The 19,501-nt window shown below is 56.0% G+C and overlaps 2 protein-coding genes across 4 annotated transcripts in view; one reads left to right on the top strand and one right to left on the bottom strand.

The window, feature by feature from the left end:
* NOVA2 (NOVA alternative splicing regulator 2) overlaps nucleotides 1-4,390 on the bottom strand; it is a 41,188-nt gene extending 36,798 nt beyond the window's left edge. Inside the window, exons 1-2 of one of the 2 annotated variants that reach the window (XM_037516814.2) lie at nucleotides 4,384-4,390; nucleotides 2,156-2,221 (exon numbers count right to left, since the gene is read on the bottom strand). In XM_037516814.2, the coding sequence (XP_037372711.1) occupies nucleotides 2,156-2,221; nucleotides 4,384-4,387 (70 nt within the window). In that variant the 5' untranslated portion in view covers nucleotides 4,388-4,390. Of the gene's footprint in view, nucleotides 1-2,155; nucleotides 2,222-2,297; nucleotides 2,359-4,383 lie in introns of those variants that run through there. The other variant, XM_037516812.2, reaches the window with a different exon arrangement.
* Nucleotides 1,174-19,387, top strand: CCDC61 (coiled-coil domain containing 61). Of its 2 annotated transcripts, none has more exons than XM_037516817.1 (14): nucleotides 1,174-1,229; nucleotides 7,362-7,520; nucleotides 7,765-7,847; nucleotides 9,135-9,289; nucleotides 10,293-10,454; nucleotides 16,239-16,449; nucleotides 16,537-16,619; nucleotides 17,293-17,450; nucleotides 17,550-17,625; nucleotides 17,881-18,020; nucleotides 18,104-18,182; nucleotides 18,355-18,406; nucleotides 18,868-18,940; nucleotides 19,067-19,387. In XM_037516817.1, the coding sequence occupies exons 2-14, from the start codon at nucleotides 7,373-7,375 to the stop codon at nucleotides 19,162-19,164; spliced, it is 1,518 nt and encodes a 505-aa protein (XP_037372714.1). In that variant the 5' UTR covers nucleotides 1,174-1,229; nucleotides 7,362-7,372; the 3' UTR covers nucleotides 19,165-19,387. The 2 variants fall into 2 exon arrangements, with proteins under 2 accessions (XP_037372714.1, XP_037372712.1); XM_037516815.1 differs by lacking the exon at nucleotides 1,174-1,229 and adding an exon at nucleotides 4,586-4,669.
* The last annotated feature ends 114 nt before the right edge of the window (nucleotides 19,388-19,501 follow it).

A 19,501-nucleotide genomic window follows, 5' to 3' on the forward strand; every position in this document is an offset into this window, starting at 1 on the left:
ATTTCCTTCAGTGGTCCAGTCCAGGAGCACCGGAGTAATGGCAGCAAGTTCCAAATTAAAAGGACAGAGGCAGAAGAACCCTGCGGAATCATTTTCCAGAACATGGAGCTACCGTGAGTTTAACACGAAAGTTTGTACCCTATTCCCCCAATACACAGGTGGTATCACCAATGTCGACTGGTGAAATGAAAAGGTCTGCTGAGTTATAATGACAGAAAAATTTCCATCAGGCAAAGATAATTTACTTTTCTCTTCCCTCTACATCAAGATATTATGAAACAAATTGATGCAGCTGAAAAGTAGGCAACATGTCAGAGGTGTGTCAGGCAAGAAATAAAAACATTACGTTATCTTTCAGGATTTTGCAATGTTTGTGCTATGTCAGCTCTTCTAAAGCTGTAATTTGTTATTTTTCACATTCTAAGTAATTTGTTCTGTTCACACCTAACTTCGTGTGTTCCTTTCCTCCGGTCCAAATACGAAGCAGGCCAACCTCACTTAATTTTCACGTAGCATTCAGGGTGGTTTGATCATGAACTTTTCTTAAAGAACTGTCCTCTCCCCGACTCCCTCACCCAATCCTAGAAACTGTCTTCGCCCTGTTGACGACTCATTGACTCAAAATAGGGAGTCCTCATGCTGTGTGACCTCGTCCCAGTGGCTGTACCTCTCTGAGGCTGTTTCCTTAGTGGCAAAATTGGAACACTAGTGCTTCTATTACAGGGTCGCTGTTAACTTCAAATAAGCCAAGGCCGGCAGAGCGCTTAGTGCAGACTTGGAACGCAGGAGCGATGATGACCCTCAAGCTCTCTTTACAACAGAACTTTCCCGCAGCTTCCAGCACGCCCGGCACGGTGCTCCCCGCCTCCCCTCCCGGTGGGCGCGGCCTACTTGCCGCTGGGGGCGGTAGGTGGAGCCAAGGGTTACTTCCGGGGTTCCTCCCCCTCCAGGGAACACCCCTCTTTATGATTGGCAGTAGCTACTAGCCAGTAGTGATTGGAGAAGGGATCGGCGCTCCAACCCACTTGGGAACGTCTCTTCCGAATTGGCTAATTGCAAGCCTTGGTGGGTGGAGTCTTCTCAGGGGCGGGCCAAGGCGACGAGCGTCTGTTTTGACTAATGGAAACTTGGCGGCGAGTAAACCCAGGCCAATCAGAAGCGAGAAGGCCGGATCCTGGGCGGGGCTGGCGAATCGGCAGTTGAACCGCTCGCGAGGGGTGTCCGCGGAGGTGAGAGGCGGCGGGATCGGCGGGTGCGCGGGCCGGGCGGGAGGTCCCGGCGCGGGGAGGGGGCGCCCCGGGCCGAGCGGCGGGCTGCGGCGGGCGGGCGGCCGACCCGGCGAGTGGGACCCGGGAGTGGGGATCAGGCGCTGGAATGCGAGGGCGTGGGGCGGAGGGCGGCGTGTGAGGAGGGGCAGGTTCGTGTCCCGCGGGAGGTGTCTGAGGGGCCGAGTGTGCAAAGCCGGGACGGCGACCTGCCTCCGAGATGCAGCCTCTGCCGCCCGCGGGACACGTCGAGGCAGGGGGTTACCCCAGCGCAGCGTGTGGGGCGAGGTCCCTGCGGCGAGGCGCGTGGGGGCCGGTGGAGAGCGCAGGGGAGAGGGTGAGCTTCAGCGGGGAGCGAAGGCTCAGGCGCCTTCCCAGTGCGCTGCCTCGGGCAGCTCGTAACAACCTCACGAGCTCCGGGGTGTCCGGAGTGCGGGCTCTGGCTGGGTTGCCCGGGTCTGCACGCTGGTCCTGCCCCCATCGCGCTGGCTTTGGGCGGCTGGGTTAGCCCCTTGAGCCTCAGGCGCATCACCTCTTTGTACCTGCCACCACCCAGCGGCCTCACCCAGTGTCAGGCTTCAGATGGTCTTTCTATGTGGCAGCTGCAGTCTGGGCCTCTCCCCTCAACTCCAGACGCATACACCCCATGGCCCACTTCTCTCCTTGAAAGCCCAAGTGACACCCGACTTGTCTCAAACGAAACTTGTGGTTTCCCTTTTCCAGCTCCAAACCCAGCTGGTGGCAGGTCCATTCTACTGGGTACTCAGGACAAAACCTGTGGTCTGTCAGTCAGCAAATTCCGTGGCCTCTCCCTTCAGAAACACTTCCAAAATCCAGCGTGTTTCATCACCTCCCTTGCCACTCTGGTCCAGGCCATGACCTGTTCTTACCTGGTCTGTTGCTATGGCCTCCTCTGGGCTCTCTGCCTCTGCCTTTGACCCCACATTCTGGGGATCCTGTTAAAACAAAAGTCACACAGTGTGGCTCCCATCTCCTGCTTAAAGGTCCTTGCTGGGCCTGCCAGGCTCCTACCTGATCTGCCTCCTCGTTCCTCCATGCCCTGACTCCTGCCATCAACACCCCCACCCCCTCCTCTGCTTCAGCCATCTGGCCTCCTGGCTGTCCCTCAAACACAAGCAAATACATTCTGACCTCACGGCCTTTGTATTTGCTGTACCCTCTACCTAGATTACCCTTCCCCCCCCACTCCCAGGTAGCCACAGGGCCTCTCCCTCACCTCCAGGTCTCCTTTCAGAGGTAAACTACAGGCCCTTGCTGACCATCCACTCCCCAGCCCCTCACCCCCTGGCTTTATTTTTCTTCATAGCACTTGTCACCACCTGACAGAGATTCGTGTTTGTGTCTACTGGCTTCTTAGAGCCTCCACTAGCTTGCGGATACTGTGTGACTATGGCAGTCAGCCCCTGGAGAGTGCACCGGTGCTTATGGGGTCTTACTCCTGTGATACCACCATCACCACCTTTTCTTGGGGCTTCCCTGTGGTGTCTTGGGCAGGGTTGTTGAACTGGCAGGGCCTTGGGTTGGGAGAAAGGCGGGGTATGTTCTGATGGCCTAGGACAGATGCTCTCAGCTCTACATGGTGCTGGGAGTGCTGGCAGGAGATGCTGGTTTCCAAACGGTTTCCAAACCGGGGGAAAGGTCTGCGGCCCTCCCTTGGAGAAACAGGCTGGTTCAGAGCTTGTCTTATCCCTAAACTCCTCCTTGGTGGCCCACCCTCTGCTGGGTGGTGCTGCAGATACTGCAGTGACCCAGACAGCCCCTTGCCTGCTTTGGAGTGAGGGAGGGCTGGCTGCGGGAGAGAACATTGTTGCTGCAACCTGGAGGATGATGACAAGGGGTGCGCCGAGGGGAGAAAACCTAGGCTTTTTCTCATGCCCAGAGCCCTGTGTCCCCGCTTTGTCCAGTGATTGATTAATTAGGCAGCCCCTGAACTGTCAGGCCCAGGGTGCTGAAGGTGTAAGAAAGAGCAGGACGGCTCTGCTCTCATGGGCCCCACTGGTCATCAACGGGATGCACAGAGGGGAGAGGCTGACCAGTGCCAGGCTGTTTGAAGCACCTTTTACATATCACTGAATTTAATCCCACGATAGTCCTGAGAGGTGGGAGCTCTTATGCCCATTTTACTGACCGGGAAGGGCCCAGAGAGGGTGCCTGGCTCAGGGTCGCACTGGTAGGTGGTGCAGCCGGGTCTAAACCCATGGGTCTGCAGCATGTGTCTGCTTAAGGTGAGGCCACATTTGGATTAGTACTGGGAGGGAAAGGAGCAGAGAGCAAGGGAGGAAACGGAAGGGGAAGGTGGTCAGGGAAGGGCAGCTGGGTAATGAGCAAGGGATAAACAGAGTTCCAGGCCCTCCCTCACTACTGGGTCCTAGGCTATATCGTCTTAGCCATGGGGCTAAGGTTGGGGGCAGGGGTGGGTAGAATACCTACCTGAGGGTAAAATTAACAGTGAGCCACTGGTTGATAGGAAGGCAGGTCCTTACCTAAGACAAAAAGTGGTTGAGGGACATTGGGGAGGGGGTCTGGATACCCCAGGGTGGTGGTGGGCAACAGCATTGGAGGTCTGGATGGTGGATTTCTTAAAGGGTTTTTGTTTCTATTTGTTCCAGGGGGACAACATGGGAGACTTTGGTCTGTATGGGGGGGGGGGCAGGGTGAAAGGAGAGGGCATTCGCTCCAGCCCAAGTCACCAAATGGTCGAGCTGTGGGCTCAGAATGGGGGCAGGAGTGTTACTTAGGTCAGAGGGTGGGCCAGGCACTGGGCCTGTTAGGTGAGAATCCAGCTAGGTCCCCTCAGGGTAAGTGGGGAGGAGGGGGTGCTGCTGAGAGTGGGAAAGCCACCCTGGGGTGGGGGTGGCCAGGAGTGGTGATTTCCTATGTCCAGTAGGGGAGATGGTTATGTGGATTGGTCTTTGGGGAGCCCATTGAGGAGTTTCAGAGCTGGCCTTGGGGTGAGGGCTGTAACGTCTAAAATAGCCAGGGAGTGCAGTTTTGGAGGAGGAGCCAAGGGTGGTGATGTAACCCTGGAAATGGAGAGGGGTCACCTTAGTGAAAGATGAGAGGGAGAGGGAGGGCAGGAAAAATTGTGTGTGCGTACGCATGTACTTGTGTGCTGAAGCTAAGTTGTCACGAGGGCCGAGGGCCGGGGTCAAGAGTGTGGGCCGGGATGGGGCGCTGGGGCGTCCACACCCAGGAGAGCGGGACCCGCCAGGTTGAGGGGCGCACGTCACGGGGCGGGCGGGGCGGGGCCTCGAGGGCGTGGCCGGGACGCCGAGTCCGACAGCTGAGGCGGAGGGGAGCGGAGCTGGGGGGAGACTCGGGACTGGCCTGAAACCAGAGACCAGGATGGGCCACTCGCCACAGAACAAGGATGGAGGATGCAGGTAGAAGGACTGGGGGTGGGGGTGAGGGCGGGAGAGGCTGGGGAACCTCAGAAAGGGGGGGACGCTCAAAGAAGGCTTTCTCCGCGGAAAAGAGAGGTGGGAAATGGGGGTGGGAAGGGAGTTTACATAAAATTCGGGAGGGGACAATCCAGATGAAATACGGGGGTGATGGAATACGGGGTGATTCAGGTGAAATGCGGGGGTGATGGGGGCTGAAAATTGAGTGTGTGTAGAACCTTGGGCAAAGGTGGGGCGCTAATTTCTGGGGGGACCCTCAGGAGAACTCGAGTCCTGCTGTAGGAAAAAGGGGAGTGCAGCCCCCCCCACCCCCCTCTGTGAGGGCCGGGTGGAGGCGAGGGGACTTGAGGCGGTGGGGGGTGGGGAGAGTGGGGGACACGGCTGGTTTCAGAACGTCGCGGGAGGAGGCAGGGCTGGAATACGGGGGTGAGGGGGGGAGTTCTGCAGAGAGAGGGGAGGGGAGTCCAGGATCCAGAAGCCCTCTGGGGAGTGAGGGCCAGGAAGGGAGGGCGGGGCGGGCGAGGGTGTGGGAGCGTTTCCTTCAGCGACTCCTGAGCGCTCGCGCCGAGCCTGGAGTGGGGTGGGGGGGGGGTCGGCGGGAGAGGTTCGTGGAGGTGAGGGCGCGGGCGAGGGTGAGGGGTCGGCTGAGTTTGGGCCGAAGGTCCAGGGGCCCCATGGGGGGTGGGGCGGGGTGGAGGCTAAGACGCCGCGGCAGGTGAGTGCTCAAAGGCCGTTGCCTGGCGAAGGGCGGCAGTTCGCGGGGTCAGGTGGGTTTGTGCGGGGGGAGGGGCAGGGCAGGGTGGTAGCGGGGAGGGGGTGGCGCGGGGCGGGCCCCCTTACTCCTCAGTCTTCTCTGCGGAGTTGGGCACCGCGCGTCGTGAGGTGAATCCCGCGGAGACCCTGCGCGGCCCGCGGCTGCCTTCGACGCCTCGGCGACCGCGACGGCGCGGCCGCTGATTGGCTCGCGCGGCTGCGGCGTCGAGGGGCGGGGCCTAGGACCCCCGGCGGGGCGGGGCCGGGCCGCGCCGCCTGCACCCTGCGGGCGTCCGGGAGCGCGCGCCTGGGTGGGCACGTGTAGGATAAGCTGCTGGATAAGTGGGGCGGAATTATTAACTCCCACCGCTGAACCCCCAGACATTGAAAGCACAGTTGTAAGTGTGAATTTCCCAGGGGAAGGGTCCTCAGAGTTCATCAGTTTTTCCAAAGCTCCAGAGACCCCTTCCCCAAATAAAGTCCAGAGTTTGAGATCTAGAGACAGAGGGGCCTGTCGGGATGTCGGGGCACGGGCGGGTTTTCCCTGGACCTTTGAGAAGGGGGTTCTGTGGATCGGCACCGAGGGGGGCGGTTACTCTGGGAGCCCCTCAAATTACTTGTAAAAGGCTACCAACCTATTCATCTACCATCTAGGGCAGGTTCAGATATTTCATTAGATTCTCACAGACTCAAGGACCCTACACATATGAAAAATCACTGACTTAGAGTTTCAGTGCTCAGCTTTTTCTTTTTCTTTTTAAAGATCTGTTTATTGATGCATTCAAGAACTGGGGTGCAGGCCAGAGGTGCAGGGTGTGAGGGGACTCACCAAAGACAGAGTGGGGAGCAGAACAGGCAGATCTACTGAAATACACTGCTGAGGGGAGCAGCGGGCAAGACAGGAGAGGTCTGCCTCGCCATGTGGGTCAGCTCCCTGGCCGGGGATCGAACTCGTGCTGCAGTGGCTGCAGATAGCTTCATAGTGCTGATGTTAACCCCTTGTGCCACCAGGGAGGCCCCCACCCCACTTCACATCATTTTTACTCTGTTGCTGCCCTCGTGAAAGCAGGACAAAATCTGAAACTTTTCAGCTTATCTCCAGCACCCTGCCGTGGATGGAACATGCTTTAAAGGAACCTGGCTCGTAGAGAGGCCGAGTGACTTGCCCTTGTGCCCAGTGCTGAACCTGGATACGAACCAAGGCAGCCTGGGGCTCCCGTTCCGAAATGTGCCCCTAGAATCTAGGGGAGACCTGACCCTTCCTTCTAGCTCCTCATAGAATTTAGTGAGTAGCAGCACAGTGTGCTGATGCTTACAACAGGCTAGTTAGTAGACTCAGTTATTAATTCAGTGCCCGTGATTTAAGTGGATCATTGATGATCTAGAGCACTGACTTCTAGCCACTTGGACCTTCTTCCCCAGACAGCCTGCAGTTCTCTGCGCAAATGTCAGCTCCTCAGAGAGTCCTCTCCTAACCCCCTGTTTGAAATCCCTGCCCTGCTTGACCCCAACACTCCCTGTCCCCATTTTCAGTTTGATTTTTCTGTACACATGTTGAATGAATGAATAATAAAGATTATACAATGAGCATACTAATAAATGAATCAGCAGTGTTAATATGATCCTCTTGTTGGTAATCATGTAATCTGTTAGCCAACCTATGTTGGGCAGAATAAAGTGCAGGACAAAGTTCCACATGCTTTTATGTGTATTGTCCAATTTATTCCTCATGACCACCTCTGATGTAGGTTATACTCACTATACCCATTGTCCTGATGGGGAAACTGAGGCACAGTGAGGCGAAGTCTCTTTCTGAAGGTACCACAGCTGGTAAACAGTGGAGGCGGGATGTGAGTTTGGGTCTTCTGGCTCCTGAGCTGAACACTCAGCCTCTCTGGGTCCGTCTCTCCCCTCTCGCCAGTGACACTGGCCATGGACAAGCCAGCAGGCCTGCAGGTGGACTACGTCTTCCGGGGCGTGGAGCATGCTGTGCGCGTGATGGTGTCCGGGCAGGTGCTGGAGCTGGAGGTGGAGGACCGGATGACCGCCGACCAGTGGCGGGGCGAGTTCGATGCCAGCTGTGAGTGTCTCCTCTGGGGTTCGGGTTGGGGGGTCTTGCCTGTCTTTCCCGGGGATCAGCTTCTCCTAGAAAATGGGGTCAACCAGGATTCCTGCTCACCTGGCTCTTCTGCCTGGTGAGGAGGGGGAGCGGGGCTCGTCCCTCAGGCAGGAACATGGGAGTTGGGGAAAGTTGGAAAGCTTGGATGGTTGCTTTGGGCTGGGCAAGTGGCCAGACGTCATGAAGGACTTTTCTCCCTCCCCAGTCATCGAAGATTTGACTCACAAGACAGGGAACTTCAAACAGTTCAACATCTTCTGTAACATGCTGGAGTCGGCCCTCATGCAGGTAGGACCCAGGGGTGGGGGCTGGGGAGATGTCTGGCCCCAGATGCCTGACGGGGGAGGAGATGCCTGTCTGATGTCTGCAAGACCCACTTCCTTCACTTCCCTTGAAAGGCAGAGCTCTTTTTCTTTCCTTCCTTTCTGAATCAAGTAACTGACTTTGATTCTAAAGGTACTTACCTCATGTAGAAAAGTGAAGTCCCAGAATGTAAAGAAGAAAGTAAAAATCGTGCCTCCCCCGGTGGCGCAGCGGTTGAGCACTGGGCTGCGAGGCTGCCCGCATCCTCTGCAGCGCCGGTTCGATCCCCGGCCACCGGCGAGGGTCCCACAAAAAAGAAAGTAAAAATCGCTCCACCCTTAACACTAACCCCTGGTAATATTTTGCTGAAAAATCACTTAGCCATTTCTCCAGTTCTCTTTTCACTTGTGAACAAAGGATGTCACATTTGCTAACATCCTCTCTGTCCTCATCAGCCAAATCTCTCAATCTTTGAGAAGCTCTTAAGTACCCAGTGCCAGATATAAGTTTCCCCAAATTCGTATTTTTCCGTTGAAGTTGGAATTTCTTCATTGACATCAAATGCCCTTAGTGGTTTTGCTGGCAGTGCCAAGCTTACTTTGTCCATTTTGGAGACGATGCCAGTGACGCCAGCCTGAATAACCTTAGCTGCGTCCGTCAGTTGTTCTTTCAGGTAAAAGTAGCCTTCCATGAAAAAGTGGTTCATTTTCCTCAAAACTGGAATGCACAGGTGCTTTTCCTGAAAGAGCTGTCCTCCTTTGGGGTATGTCGTCCTTGGGGTACTGCAGGGCGCACACTTCCCATTGATGGTCCCACAGAGCAGTAGTAAAAAGTGCTCTGGGATCAGGAGTTAATAAAATGATTCATTGTTACAGCTTCCTCAGGGACATTCTTCAGTTGATTTGCTTATTTTTGCTCCCTCCCTCCCGACCCCCCCACTGAGACTGCCCACTGATGGAGGATGCAATGAGGAGACAGTGACCCTGACAAGTGGACAAGAGTCCCACCCGCTGGACTCCCTGGAAGGCCCTGTGGGTCTGAGGAGGACACTTAGCTGGCCGCAGTGTGAAGCTCAATTAAATGGCTGGGCCTGGAGCTTCCTTGTCTGCAGTTCCTCCCTCTGAAGGCATCTTGGTGCCAGCCCTGAGACAGCGCCAGGGTGGCTGTCAGCCTCGCTCTAGGCAAGCTCAGCTCACCCAGAGTTCGGGCTGGGCGTGAGGTGTGTGTCTCACTTTGGCGACGTTGGCAGCTCTTCCCCTCATCTCCCAACAGAGCAGTGAGTCAGTCACCCTCGACCTGCTGACCTACACGGACCTGGAGTCCCTGCGGAACCGCAAGATAGGTCGCCCAGGCCCCCTGGCCTCCAGATCAGCCCAGCTCAACTCCAAGCGCTACCTGATCCTCATCTACTCCGTGGAGTTTGACAGGTGGGGACGGGGGCTGGGCCAGGCAGTAGGCAGGTGGGAGAGGATGTGGCTAGACCTCAGGAACCCTGGCACCCAGGACAAGGGGGTGCTGCTTAGACCTGGTCTGGGGAATCTTCAGTGTTGAGGTTTATAGCGCTTGTCGTTAAACCTGACTACAAGTGCAGAGTGGCCATTACCAGTGCCTTAAGCTGTAGTTGGTCTTGTCACATGATGTCTCGGTGGGTGGCTGCCATTCAGTAGTGTCACTAGGGACACAGGCTCTTTCTGTTTTTTCTTTAAATTACATCCTTATTGTGTTGGCCTTTTGACCTCCCACATAGTCACAAAGTGACTGCTGGACCTCCAGGCATTGCATCAGTATCAAAGCCAGAGGAAGAGGCACAGGACTGTCCATTGCCTCCACCATTTTTATCAGGAAAGTCTTCCCAGAAGACTTTCCATCATATTTGGCCAGAAGTGATCACATGCAAGGAATGCTGGGAAATGAATAGCTGGCTTTCTATCCTGTATAGTGAGAGGCAACAAGGGGAGAAGGTAGTTGGGGATGGCAGTTGGATGGTCGGGGTACAGTGACCCTTTTGTCCTGGATTTTCTAGTAGGGAGTTATCCACCCTCTGAATAGCATTGGCTGGGGCAGTGAACGAAGGTGCCCAGCCCAGGGGCCACAGGGATCAGGCTATCTTGACTTTCCCCCTGTGGGATTGTTTGGCTGCAAGTAACAGGACCCAGTGTCCCTTCCACCAGCCACATGTGAAGAGGAAGTGGCCTCAGATGGTACTCAGCCTGTCAGCCTGGGTAGTTCCCACATTGCTGGCTAAGGGGCCTTGGGCGGCTGGCCGCTAGAGAGGTGTGGAGGCAGGAGGGACCCGGAAGCCGTGCTGAGGACAGAAACTTCTAGGAAGGTGGGGCCAGGGAATCATGTCTGATGTGCCTCTCAGAATCTGCTATACTCTCGGTGGACGCTTGGCCTCTGAGACGCCTTGGTTCTAATCCTCCTCCTCAGGATTCACTACCCGCTGCCCCTCCCGTACCAGGGCAAGCCGGACCCCGTGGTCCTTCAGGGTATCATCCGCTCGCTGAAGGAGGAGCTGGGCCGCCTGAGAGGGCTGAATGGCCAGGACGCTCGGGACACACGGGAGACTGAGATCTGGCACCTGCGGGAGCAGTGAGTCTGGGTGGCTGGGGGGCATCCAGACATGCACTGAGGGGGCTGATGCTTGGCACTGTCAGGAGGGTGCGCATCCCTCGCTCCCAGAAGAGTTATTCAGCAGTGCCAGAGACAGTCCTGGCCCTCCATGTGGTGGGGGTGATAGATCTGTCGGCAGACAGTGAGACAGTGCAGACGGGGGCGGGCGGGGAGCCCAGAAGGGAGACTTGATGCTGCTGGTAAGTGGGGCATCCCAGCAGCGGGAACAGCATGTGCAAGACAGGGTGGGAGGTGGAGCCACCATCTTTTGTGCTGCCCCCCTGCACAGGGGCACAGAGATGTTGATCACATCACCCCCCGACTGTGTCTTCGTAGTTGGGAAGGGGAGCCTGTATTTTTTTTTTTTTAATTTTTTATTTTATTTATAGAGGCATGTTTTTATTTGTTTGTTTGTTTGTTTTGTTTATACATGCACTGGGTACAGTCAGAAGCGCGGGAGAGTGAGAGAATTCACCAGAGCCAGAGCAGGGAGCAGAGCAGGCAGAAGGACCAAAGTACACTGCTGAGGGGAGCAGCGGGCGGCAGGAGAGGTCTGCGCACCATGCGGGACCCTCCTCCGGTGGCCGGGGAGCAGCCGGGGATCGAACCGGCGCCGCAGAGGCCGCGGGCAGCTTCGCAACCCAGCGCTGAACCGCTGCACCACCGGGGAGGCCCGGGAGCCTGTATTAAGCTTCCCCGGGAGTCTGATGAGGCCAGGGGTGGGCCAGGTGAAAGGAGTGGGGAAAAGTGTTCTAGGCAGCAGGAACAGCATGTGCAATGCCTTCTGTTAGATGGGAATTGGTGAGAACAGGGGACTGGAATAGTGACGTGAAGAAAGCCAAGGCACTGGGTATACTGACTGCTGCCCGCTGTCAAGCTGAACGGGGGCTCAGTGTCTAAGTGCAGGAGGCCCCACTCATTGGGGTGGGTTGACAATATTTTTAGTATTAGTAATAAAAATAAACAATACCAGTAGCTAATATATATTTTTAAAGACTTATTTTATTTATTTATGCATACAAGAACTGGGGTGTAGGCCAGAGATGCAGCAGTGGGGTGGGGGTGGTGAGAGGATTCACCAGAGACAGAGTGGGGAGCAGAACAGGCAGATCTACTGAAATACACTGCTGAGGGGAGCAGCAGGCGTTTCAGGAGAGGTCTGCTGCACCATGTGGGTCAGCTCCCTGGTGGGGATTGAACTCATGTTGCAGTGGCTGGTGATAGCTTTATAGTGCTGTCTTTAACCCCTTGTGCCGCCAGGGAGGCCCTCCAGTAGCTAATATTTATTAGCTGTGTGCTAGGAACTCTGCTTATTGCTTTATGACTAAATTAATTTAATCCTTACAAAATTAGTACTGCTGTTGTCCCCATTTTACGGAACAGGAAACTGAGGCCCAGAGAGTTGAAGAACTTGCTCCAGGGCAAACGGAATACTATGGCAGAGAGCACGATAGACTGTGTTTCCCAGACAGGACACAAGGTGGCGCCCTCTGCCTTTCTGAACGAACCTCAGAACTAGCAGGGTGACTTCAGAGCCCACTGCCAGATGGGGGCTTAATGTCCTCCTCCCAAGTAGGAGTTCAGGAGTTTGTGAAGACTCCTAACATTTATTAATTTATTTCCTGAACATTTGTTCGTTCATACAGTGCTAGTTAATGTTCCTTGAGCCCTTACTCGGTGCCACACACTCTTAGATTCCTACCATCTTAGACATAGATATGGTTTCCATCCCCTTTTCAAGAGATGTGAGTGGAACTGCCCAAGGTCACCCAGCCTGTAATAAGTAGAGTAGAGCTGGACACAGGCAGCCTGATGGGGGCCGGGGTTTCACACAGCAAGCAGACAGCTAGAGGCTGTGCCCTCACGGGGAGAGGATCCAGAGAGAGATCGGATACTCACACTGACAAATGGCAGCTAGGAAGCTGAGAAAGGGACACATAAGAGATCAAGGAGAGCAGGGAGCAGGAAGACATGACCTATCCTGCTGGAGGAGCGCTGGGGGAGGTGATATTTGAAGGATAAGCTGAAGTGTTCCTGCTCCACTGAAGACCAAGCTGTCCATTCCAAGGGAATTGCATTTGTACAAAAAAGCTTGGCTGGAACAATGAGGGAGACAGAAGAGGGGAAGGTGCTGGGGATTTAACTGAAGTGAAGTGAAGTCAGCTCCTTGGAGAGCTTGACGGAGCCACAGATTTGGGAAAAAAAAAAGTTTTATCAGGAAAAATTCCCTGCACATGCAAAAGTGCACAATGCAGGCCTTCCTGGTGGCGCAGGAGGTAAAGACAGCGCTATCAAGCTATTGGCAGCCACTGCAGCAGATCTCACCTGTCTCTCCAGCTGCTCCCCTCAGCGGTGTATTTCAGTAGATCCGCCTATTCTGCTCCCCACTCTCTCTGGTGAAACCTGTCACCCCGCACACCTTTGGCCTGTACTTCAGTTCTTGTATGCATAAATAAAATAAATCTTTAAAAAAAAAATCAAACAAAAAACCAAACGGGCACAATGCATCTATGTGCCCCAGCATCAAGGGGCGTCCATATTTGCCCATATCACTGATCTCTGCGCTCCGCTCTCCCCTAAGCAAGTCCTAGACATATCTGCTCTGTAGACACTCAAATATGTATTTTTAACATATAAGGGCATGTTAAAAAAGATAAAGGTTGTTACCACAGCCAGCAAAATGAACAGAAAGTCCTTAATGTCGTCTAGTACCCAGGGGCTGTGCGCTCACATCTGTCTGGTCGACACCCGACTGTCTGTGGCCGGCGCCTGTGAATAGTATCTGAACCCACCACTCATTCCTTGATGTGTTTTTTAAATCGCTTTAAATGGCTCAGTCCTTCTGGGTTTCCAGGCTCCTTATTTTTGGAAGAAGCCGGGTGTTTGTCCTGTGGTTTCTCATGATTGGGATTGTACTGGTTTTCTTGCCGTGGTAACATTCCACTCCCTCATCCCCTGCACGTCCTGCGAAGTGGTCCTTAAACCCACAGGCCGATCGGTGGCAGGTTTTGGCGAGACCCCTCCTTGGCGGTGCTGTGAGCTTGTCCACACTCGGTGATGGTGAGCTGGCAGGTTGAGCCGGGACCCTCTCTAACAGAGGTTCCGAGCAGCCCCACAGCTCCTGGTAATTTTCCTTTGTGTTTGTGTTTTTGTTTTTGTTTTTTTTTTAAGATTTATTTATTTATTTATACAAGAACTGGGGCACAGGCCAGATTCGAGGGGTGGGGGTGGGGTGAGAGGATTCACCAGAGACAGAGTGGGGAACAGAACAGGCAGACTGATAAAATACACTGCTGAGGGGAGCAGCAGGCAAGACAGGAGAGGTCTGCCACGCCATGTGGGACCCTCACTGAACCGGCTCTGCAGAGGCTGGACAGCTTCACAGCACTGTGCTCAACCACCTGCTCCACCAGGGGAGCCCCTTCCTTTGTGTTTTCTAGTTTCCAATGAGGCTAAGCCCTCCTTTGTGTTTGGGAGGCCTGTAGATCCTCATTTGTGAGTTGCCCCTTCCCCTACCTTGTCTTTTTGCTGATCGTGTAATTCTTCTTACTCATGTCTGGAGTTCTTCATATTGTCTGGATATGAGCTCTTTGTGGATTTTAAGTCTTGGAGAGTCTCATGCTCATACTGGTATCTTTGAATAAACAGAGGTTCTTAGTTTTTGTGGTTTTTTTTTTTGAGATTTATTTATTTATTCATACAAGAACTGGGGTACAGGCCAGAGGTGTGGGGGCTAAGAGGATCCATCAGAGACAGAGTAGGGAGCAGAACAGGTGGATCTACTGAAATACACTGCTGAGGGGAGCAGCAGGGAGACAGGAGAGGTCTGGTGCGCTATGTGGGTCAGCTCCCTGGCTGGGGATTGGACTCAGGCCACAGCAGCAGTGATAGCGATGAGACTTAACCCCTAGGCCATCAGGGAGGCCCTTTGCAGATGTTTTTTGATGTACATATTTATTGTCTTTACGTTTGGCCACTAGAAATACCCTCACTTTGGCTCCTTTATCCTTTTGAAATGACCCCATAACTGGATGGATGCCTTTTTTTCCTGGCTTGTCAAGATGTCTAGGCTGCTTATACAGCCTCAGAACTGGCATGAGTCATTTCTTCAAGGAGCCTTGGTTGTTTTTCTTTTGGAATTTAGATATCGTGGTCTGGCCACTGAGGCTGTTCATTGTCACTGAGTTGACCTAACTTTTAGGCATTTTGCGAGTGGAAAGAGCCAGGAAATACATTTTCAGAATAAGAAAAATAATGTTTGTGTTTATCTAACCCCTCTGATTTGTATGTCTTCTCATGCTGAAAATCTTAATTTCTAATAACACCATTAATTATTTGCTTTATCTTAATAATTCCATTAATCCTTCTAAGAGTATCGAATAGAGTTTAAGATGTGATTGCAGTTCTTTTTGCCCTTAGGCTATTATTCTACTTGTTAAGAGCAAGTGTTTTTCCCTTTTAGGTCACTTAACATAATTCTCCTTCCAGAGGCCACCGACTTTGACATGCAACTAGGTTAGGTTTGAACCAGTATCTTTTAAAGCCGTAGGGATTGCTTTTGTTACAATTTTTAAAAATAAGTATTTTCATGGCTCCAAAGTCAAAATTGAAAAAGAAGGTACGGGGACCTCCCTGGTGGCGCAAGGGGTTAAGACGCAACCTGTGAAGCAACCCAGAGCCTCTGCAGCACAAGTTCGATCCCCGGCCAGCCAGGGAGCTACCTACATGGCACAGCAGACCTCTCCTGTCTCGCCCGCTGCACCCCTCGGCCATGTACTTCAGTCATTCTGCCTGTTCTGTTCCCCACTCTGTCTCTCGTGAATCCTCTCACCCCCTGCATCTCTGGCTTGTACCCCAGCTCTTATATGCATACATAAATAAATCTGTAAATTAAAAAAAAAAAAAGAAAAAGAAGGTGCATGTAAACAGGTCCATTTCTGTCTTCTTCCCTTTCCCATAGATAACATACCTTTTTGTTTTTGATTTAACCTTATATATATTTAAAATATGAACATAGATATATAATTTACAACCCCCTCTTTGCTTTTTCAAAAAGAGAGGCATACATAACATTGCCTGAGCTGCTCTTAAACTTACATCCTGGCCATCACTTGGTGATGGGATACAAAGCTGTCTGCCTCATTCCTTTTTTACAATTGTGTAATAGTCCAGTTAGGGCAGATGCCCCAAACATTCAACTGATGTGCATTTTGCTTGATTCCACCCTTGTGCAGCAGTGTATATAGCATTGTTTATAGGTCATTTTTTAAGATAAATTTTTACTGAAAAATCATTGGTAATGATATATGCAGTTCAGGTGTGCAGCACTGTAAGTCTACATTTGTAAACACCCCATGTACAGTCATTTTCTCAAGGACCGGTTTGTTATTTTCAGAGTCCTGGCGAATGGGAAGGCAACAAGTCCTGTCTGGGGGTCTGGGCCAGGACCTCAGCACCTCGGGGCTAGGCTTTCAGGATATAGAGGATAGATTGGTGGTATATTTTGTAATGAAGCTTAAACGGCTGTGTCTTTCCAGTGGGATGGATGGTGGTGATGTGGCATGTCCCTCAGGTGGGGAAGGTGGGCTGCAGGTGATAAATCAGGCCATTTTACTCTACCCATGGGAGTGATCGAGTTACCCCTTCGTTGTGGAGGTGAGACGGTGCCTGCCCACCCCCAGGCCGGAAAAGGGGATGATTAGACCTCAGTCCCGGCCTCCCCTCTGCACCCCGCCCCAGCCCTCGCTCTCACCTTTCCTGCAGGGTGTCCCGCCTGTCCTCTGAGAAGCGCGAGCTGGAGACCCAGCTGGGCCGATCACGCGAGGAGGCGCTGGCCGGCAGGGCGGCGCGCCAGGAGGCCGAGTCTCTGCGCGGGCTTGTGCGCGGCCTGGAGCTGGAGCTGCGGCAAGAGCGCAGCGCGGAGACCCGCGGGCCGGGCCGCCGCAGCCAGGAATGTCGCCGCCTGGCCAAGGAGGTGAGGGGGCGAGCCGGCCAGCGGGGTGGCCAGCGGGGGCGGACCACGGTCTCAGTCTGGATCTCTGCGCCCGGATCCTCACTGCAGCTCGAGGAAGTCAAGGCTTCGGAGCGAAGCCTGCGCGCGCGGCTCAAGACGCTGAACTCCGAGCTGGCCATTTACAAGAGAGGGTGAGGGGCGTGGCCAGGGTGGGCGGGGCCTCGGGGCTGCAGGTGGGCCTGGGCTTGGCGGGGGCGGGGCCTGGGGAGGAGGCAGAGTCTGAGGAGGACTCGGAGCGCCCAGAGATGGGGGGCAGGGCCTGGGGGCAGGGCGGGGAATGAAGGAGAGGGCGCTGGGGGCCGAGGGTAGGCGCGGCTGATTGGGCTCCGAGGCCTCGGGAGGACCGCAGTTTCGGAGCCGGTGGGCGGGTCTGCGGAGAGGTGGGCCGGCTTCAGGCGGCGGAGCAGGGGCTGAGGACCGAGGAGGGCCGGACTCCGACGCGCGGAGCGAGAGGGTGTCACCCGCAAGTGGGGTTGGGGGCGCTGGTTGGCGTCCCTTAGCGCTTGTCAGAGCGGCGGGACGTCGGGAGGGGCCCCGGGGAGGACCCGGCGAGCGGGGCTTACGTGAGGTTGTCGAGCAGCGCCAGCCGGGCTCTTCTGCGGGGCGTGGGGGGTCGGGGAGGCCCGGAGCGGCGCTGGAGAAACCCCCGCTGCGGCGCGGAGTTCTCCAGGAGCGCCGCGGGCGCGGGCGCGCGTCGGGAGGGCATGGCGGGCTGGGCCCGGGCCTCGGCGCGGGTGCGCTGGGGAGAGGCTTGGCCAGGGAGCCGGCCGGGCCGTGGGAAACTGACGGCGGCCTGGGTTCCAGGAGACGCACTCCGCCGGTGGCCGCGCCCCGGGCCCGGGAGGACCGGACTTCCACGTCCCGGGAGCGCTCCACGTCGCGCGGCCGCGGCGCCGCCCGCTCCTCTTCCCGGGAGAGCCGGGGGCGAGGCCGCCCCACCCGCCCTTCGCCCTCGCCCACAGGTCGGTGCGTCCTGCTCTGCGCCGGGAGGGTGGAACGGATGGGGCTGTGGGGGCGCGATCGCGTGACCCCGGCCGCGTCCGCTCTGCCTGCCCCCCCAGGTGGTCGCGCGCCCCGTTTCGACCCGACGGCCTTCGTGAAGGCCAAGGAGAAGAAGCAGAGAGAGATCAAAACGAAGTTAGCGCCCGTGTCTTCCCTGCGGGCCTGTGTGCCCGGCGCGCCGGCCCGTGCCCTCATCTCTGTCTCCACCTGTGCCCCCCGCCTGTCAGCTCCCCCCGCTCCCCCCCGCCCCCCCGCCCCCTCTCCCCGCGACCTCCCGCGCTTCTCCTCCTCTTCGCCCGCCGGCCACGGGCGGCTCGCGGGCCCTGGCTGTCGCCCCGGGGGGCAGCGACGCCTTCCCCACGGGCAAGCCCCTCCTTACCCGCTCCCCAGGCTGCAGCAGCGGAACCGGTTGGGCAGCGGAGGAAGCGGGGACGGGCCATCCATCTCCTGGTCTCGCCAGGCCCGCGGCCCGGCCGCCCTGACCGGCCGAGGGGATGCGCCCAATCGCTCCCGGAACCGCAGCTCCTCGGGTAACTGGGCCGGGGCGCGGGCTGGCGGGCGGGCCGGGCACGCGGGCGGGTGCGGGAGGCCCACGCGCTCCTTCTCCCTCTAGTGGACAGTTTCCGCAGCCGCTGCTCGTCCGCCAGCTCCTGCAGCGAGTTTGAGGATTTCTCCGAGTCCCTCCGTAGAGGGTAAAACTTGGAATGGGGGGAAGAACCGCTCCCGGTCGGGTGTGTGGGGAGCCTGGAAACAGTCTTTTGCAGGGTAACTGGGTGTCAGAGGCTGGAGCCCTGAAATCACGAAGGAGGGCGAGGTGGGAGGTGCCAAAGAGCGGTCCATTAGTCTATGATTGCTTCCTTCCAGCGTCCGCCGCCGCGGGAAGCCTCCCAGCCCCACCTGGACCCGCTCCAATATGGTGAGAGTCTCTCCTGCCTCCTCGGGGAAGGTGGGGGCAGCACTAAGCCGCCGGAAGCCGCTGTCCCCTTCTGCCATGGTTGTGTTCTGGGGGCCTGCCTGGTGGAAGCCGTTCTGAAATGACCCGGCGCACAGAGGCCTTTGGGTTGGAAGGGAGAGTGGGGTGATGAGGGCACAGAGGACACTGGCTGAGACCATCACCTCTGGCCGCAGATTACAGGTTTTAGAATCTGACCGCCCCTCTGTGATGCAGGTGGTTTCTTAGCCTCTCTGTGCCTGTTTATTAGATAACTGGGCTTGGTAATGGCTTTCCCCTCCCAGCGTTCTGGTGAAACTGTGAGGTGCTCAGTAGGTGTCAGCCCTTACTTTTTTTGAGGTCCTTAGGTTCAGAATTTCTGGTGGGATTTGGGGCCGGAATAGAGGGAGGGTGCCTGATCCCCGTTCTTACCTCCTGTGCAGCAGAAGTCTACCCCCCTGGAACGCGGCCGCCATCAGAGACGCCTGGCCAGTTCGGGGACCTGGGTCCCCATGAAAGGTGAGCCTGGGATTCCACCTCTCCAGAGCCCACTGGGGGTGGTACTGAGGGCAGCAGATTAGACCCCATAGCTCCTAGCGGTGGCAAACCCCTCCCAGCCCTCCACGTGCTCGTCTGCTCTCGCAGAGTACAGCTCCGACCACCAGGCGGCCGACATGGCCGAGATAGACGCCCGCTTGAAGGCCTTGCAGGAGTACATGAATCGGCTGGACACGCGGTCATGACCTGGAGAGGGGGTGCTGCCCTTCCATGCCCCCTCCACCAATGGATCCGCAGGAGGCGGGGCCTTGCAGGAGGCGGGGACTCCCTTCCAGCCCCGCCCAGGCCCCGCCCCCTCCTGGTGCTCCTGGTGTCTCAGGTGCTTGGCGCCATGGCCCCGCCCCCTCCCCAGGTACTGCATGCTGGAAGGGAGGGTATTTGTGCTTTTTGTAAATAAATATATTTGCCCTTGGGATCCTTCAGCTTATGAGTGATGGGCAGGGGGTGGAGTGGGGAGAAATTAGTGTTGGGTGGGGGGTGGAGTGGGGACCTGTGTATATTTCTGGGTATATCTGTCACTGG

This window comes from Talpa occidentalis, unplaced genomic scaffold, assembly GCF_014898055.3.
Source record: "Talpa occidentalis isolate TD23 unplaced genomic scaffold, MPIMG_talOcc4v2.1 talOcc4.17, whole genome shotgun sequence".
Taxonomy (NCBI): Eukaryota; Metazoa; Chordata; class Mammalia; order Eulipotyphla; family Talpidae; genus Talpa; species Talpa occidentalis.

Coding starts and splice junctions, on each gene's coding strand:
- CCDC61 (XM_037516815.1), top strand. Junction 16,450..16,536: donor GTCGCCGCCTGGCCAAGGAG/GTGAGGGGGCGA, acceptor TCCTCACTGCAG/CTCGAGGAAGTCAAGGCTTC. Junction 18,183..18,354: donor TCCGAGTCCCTCCGTAGAGG/GTAAAACTTGGA, acceptor GCTTCCTTCCAG/CGTCCGCCGCCGCGGGAAGC.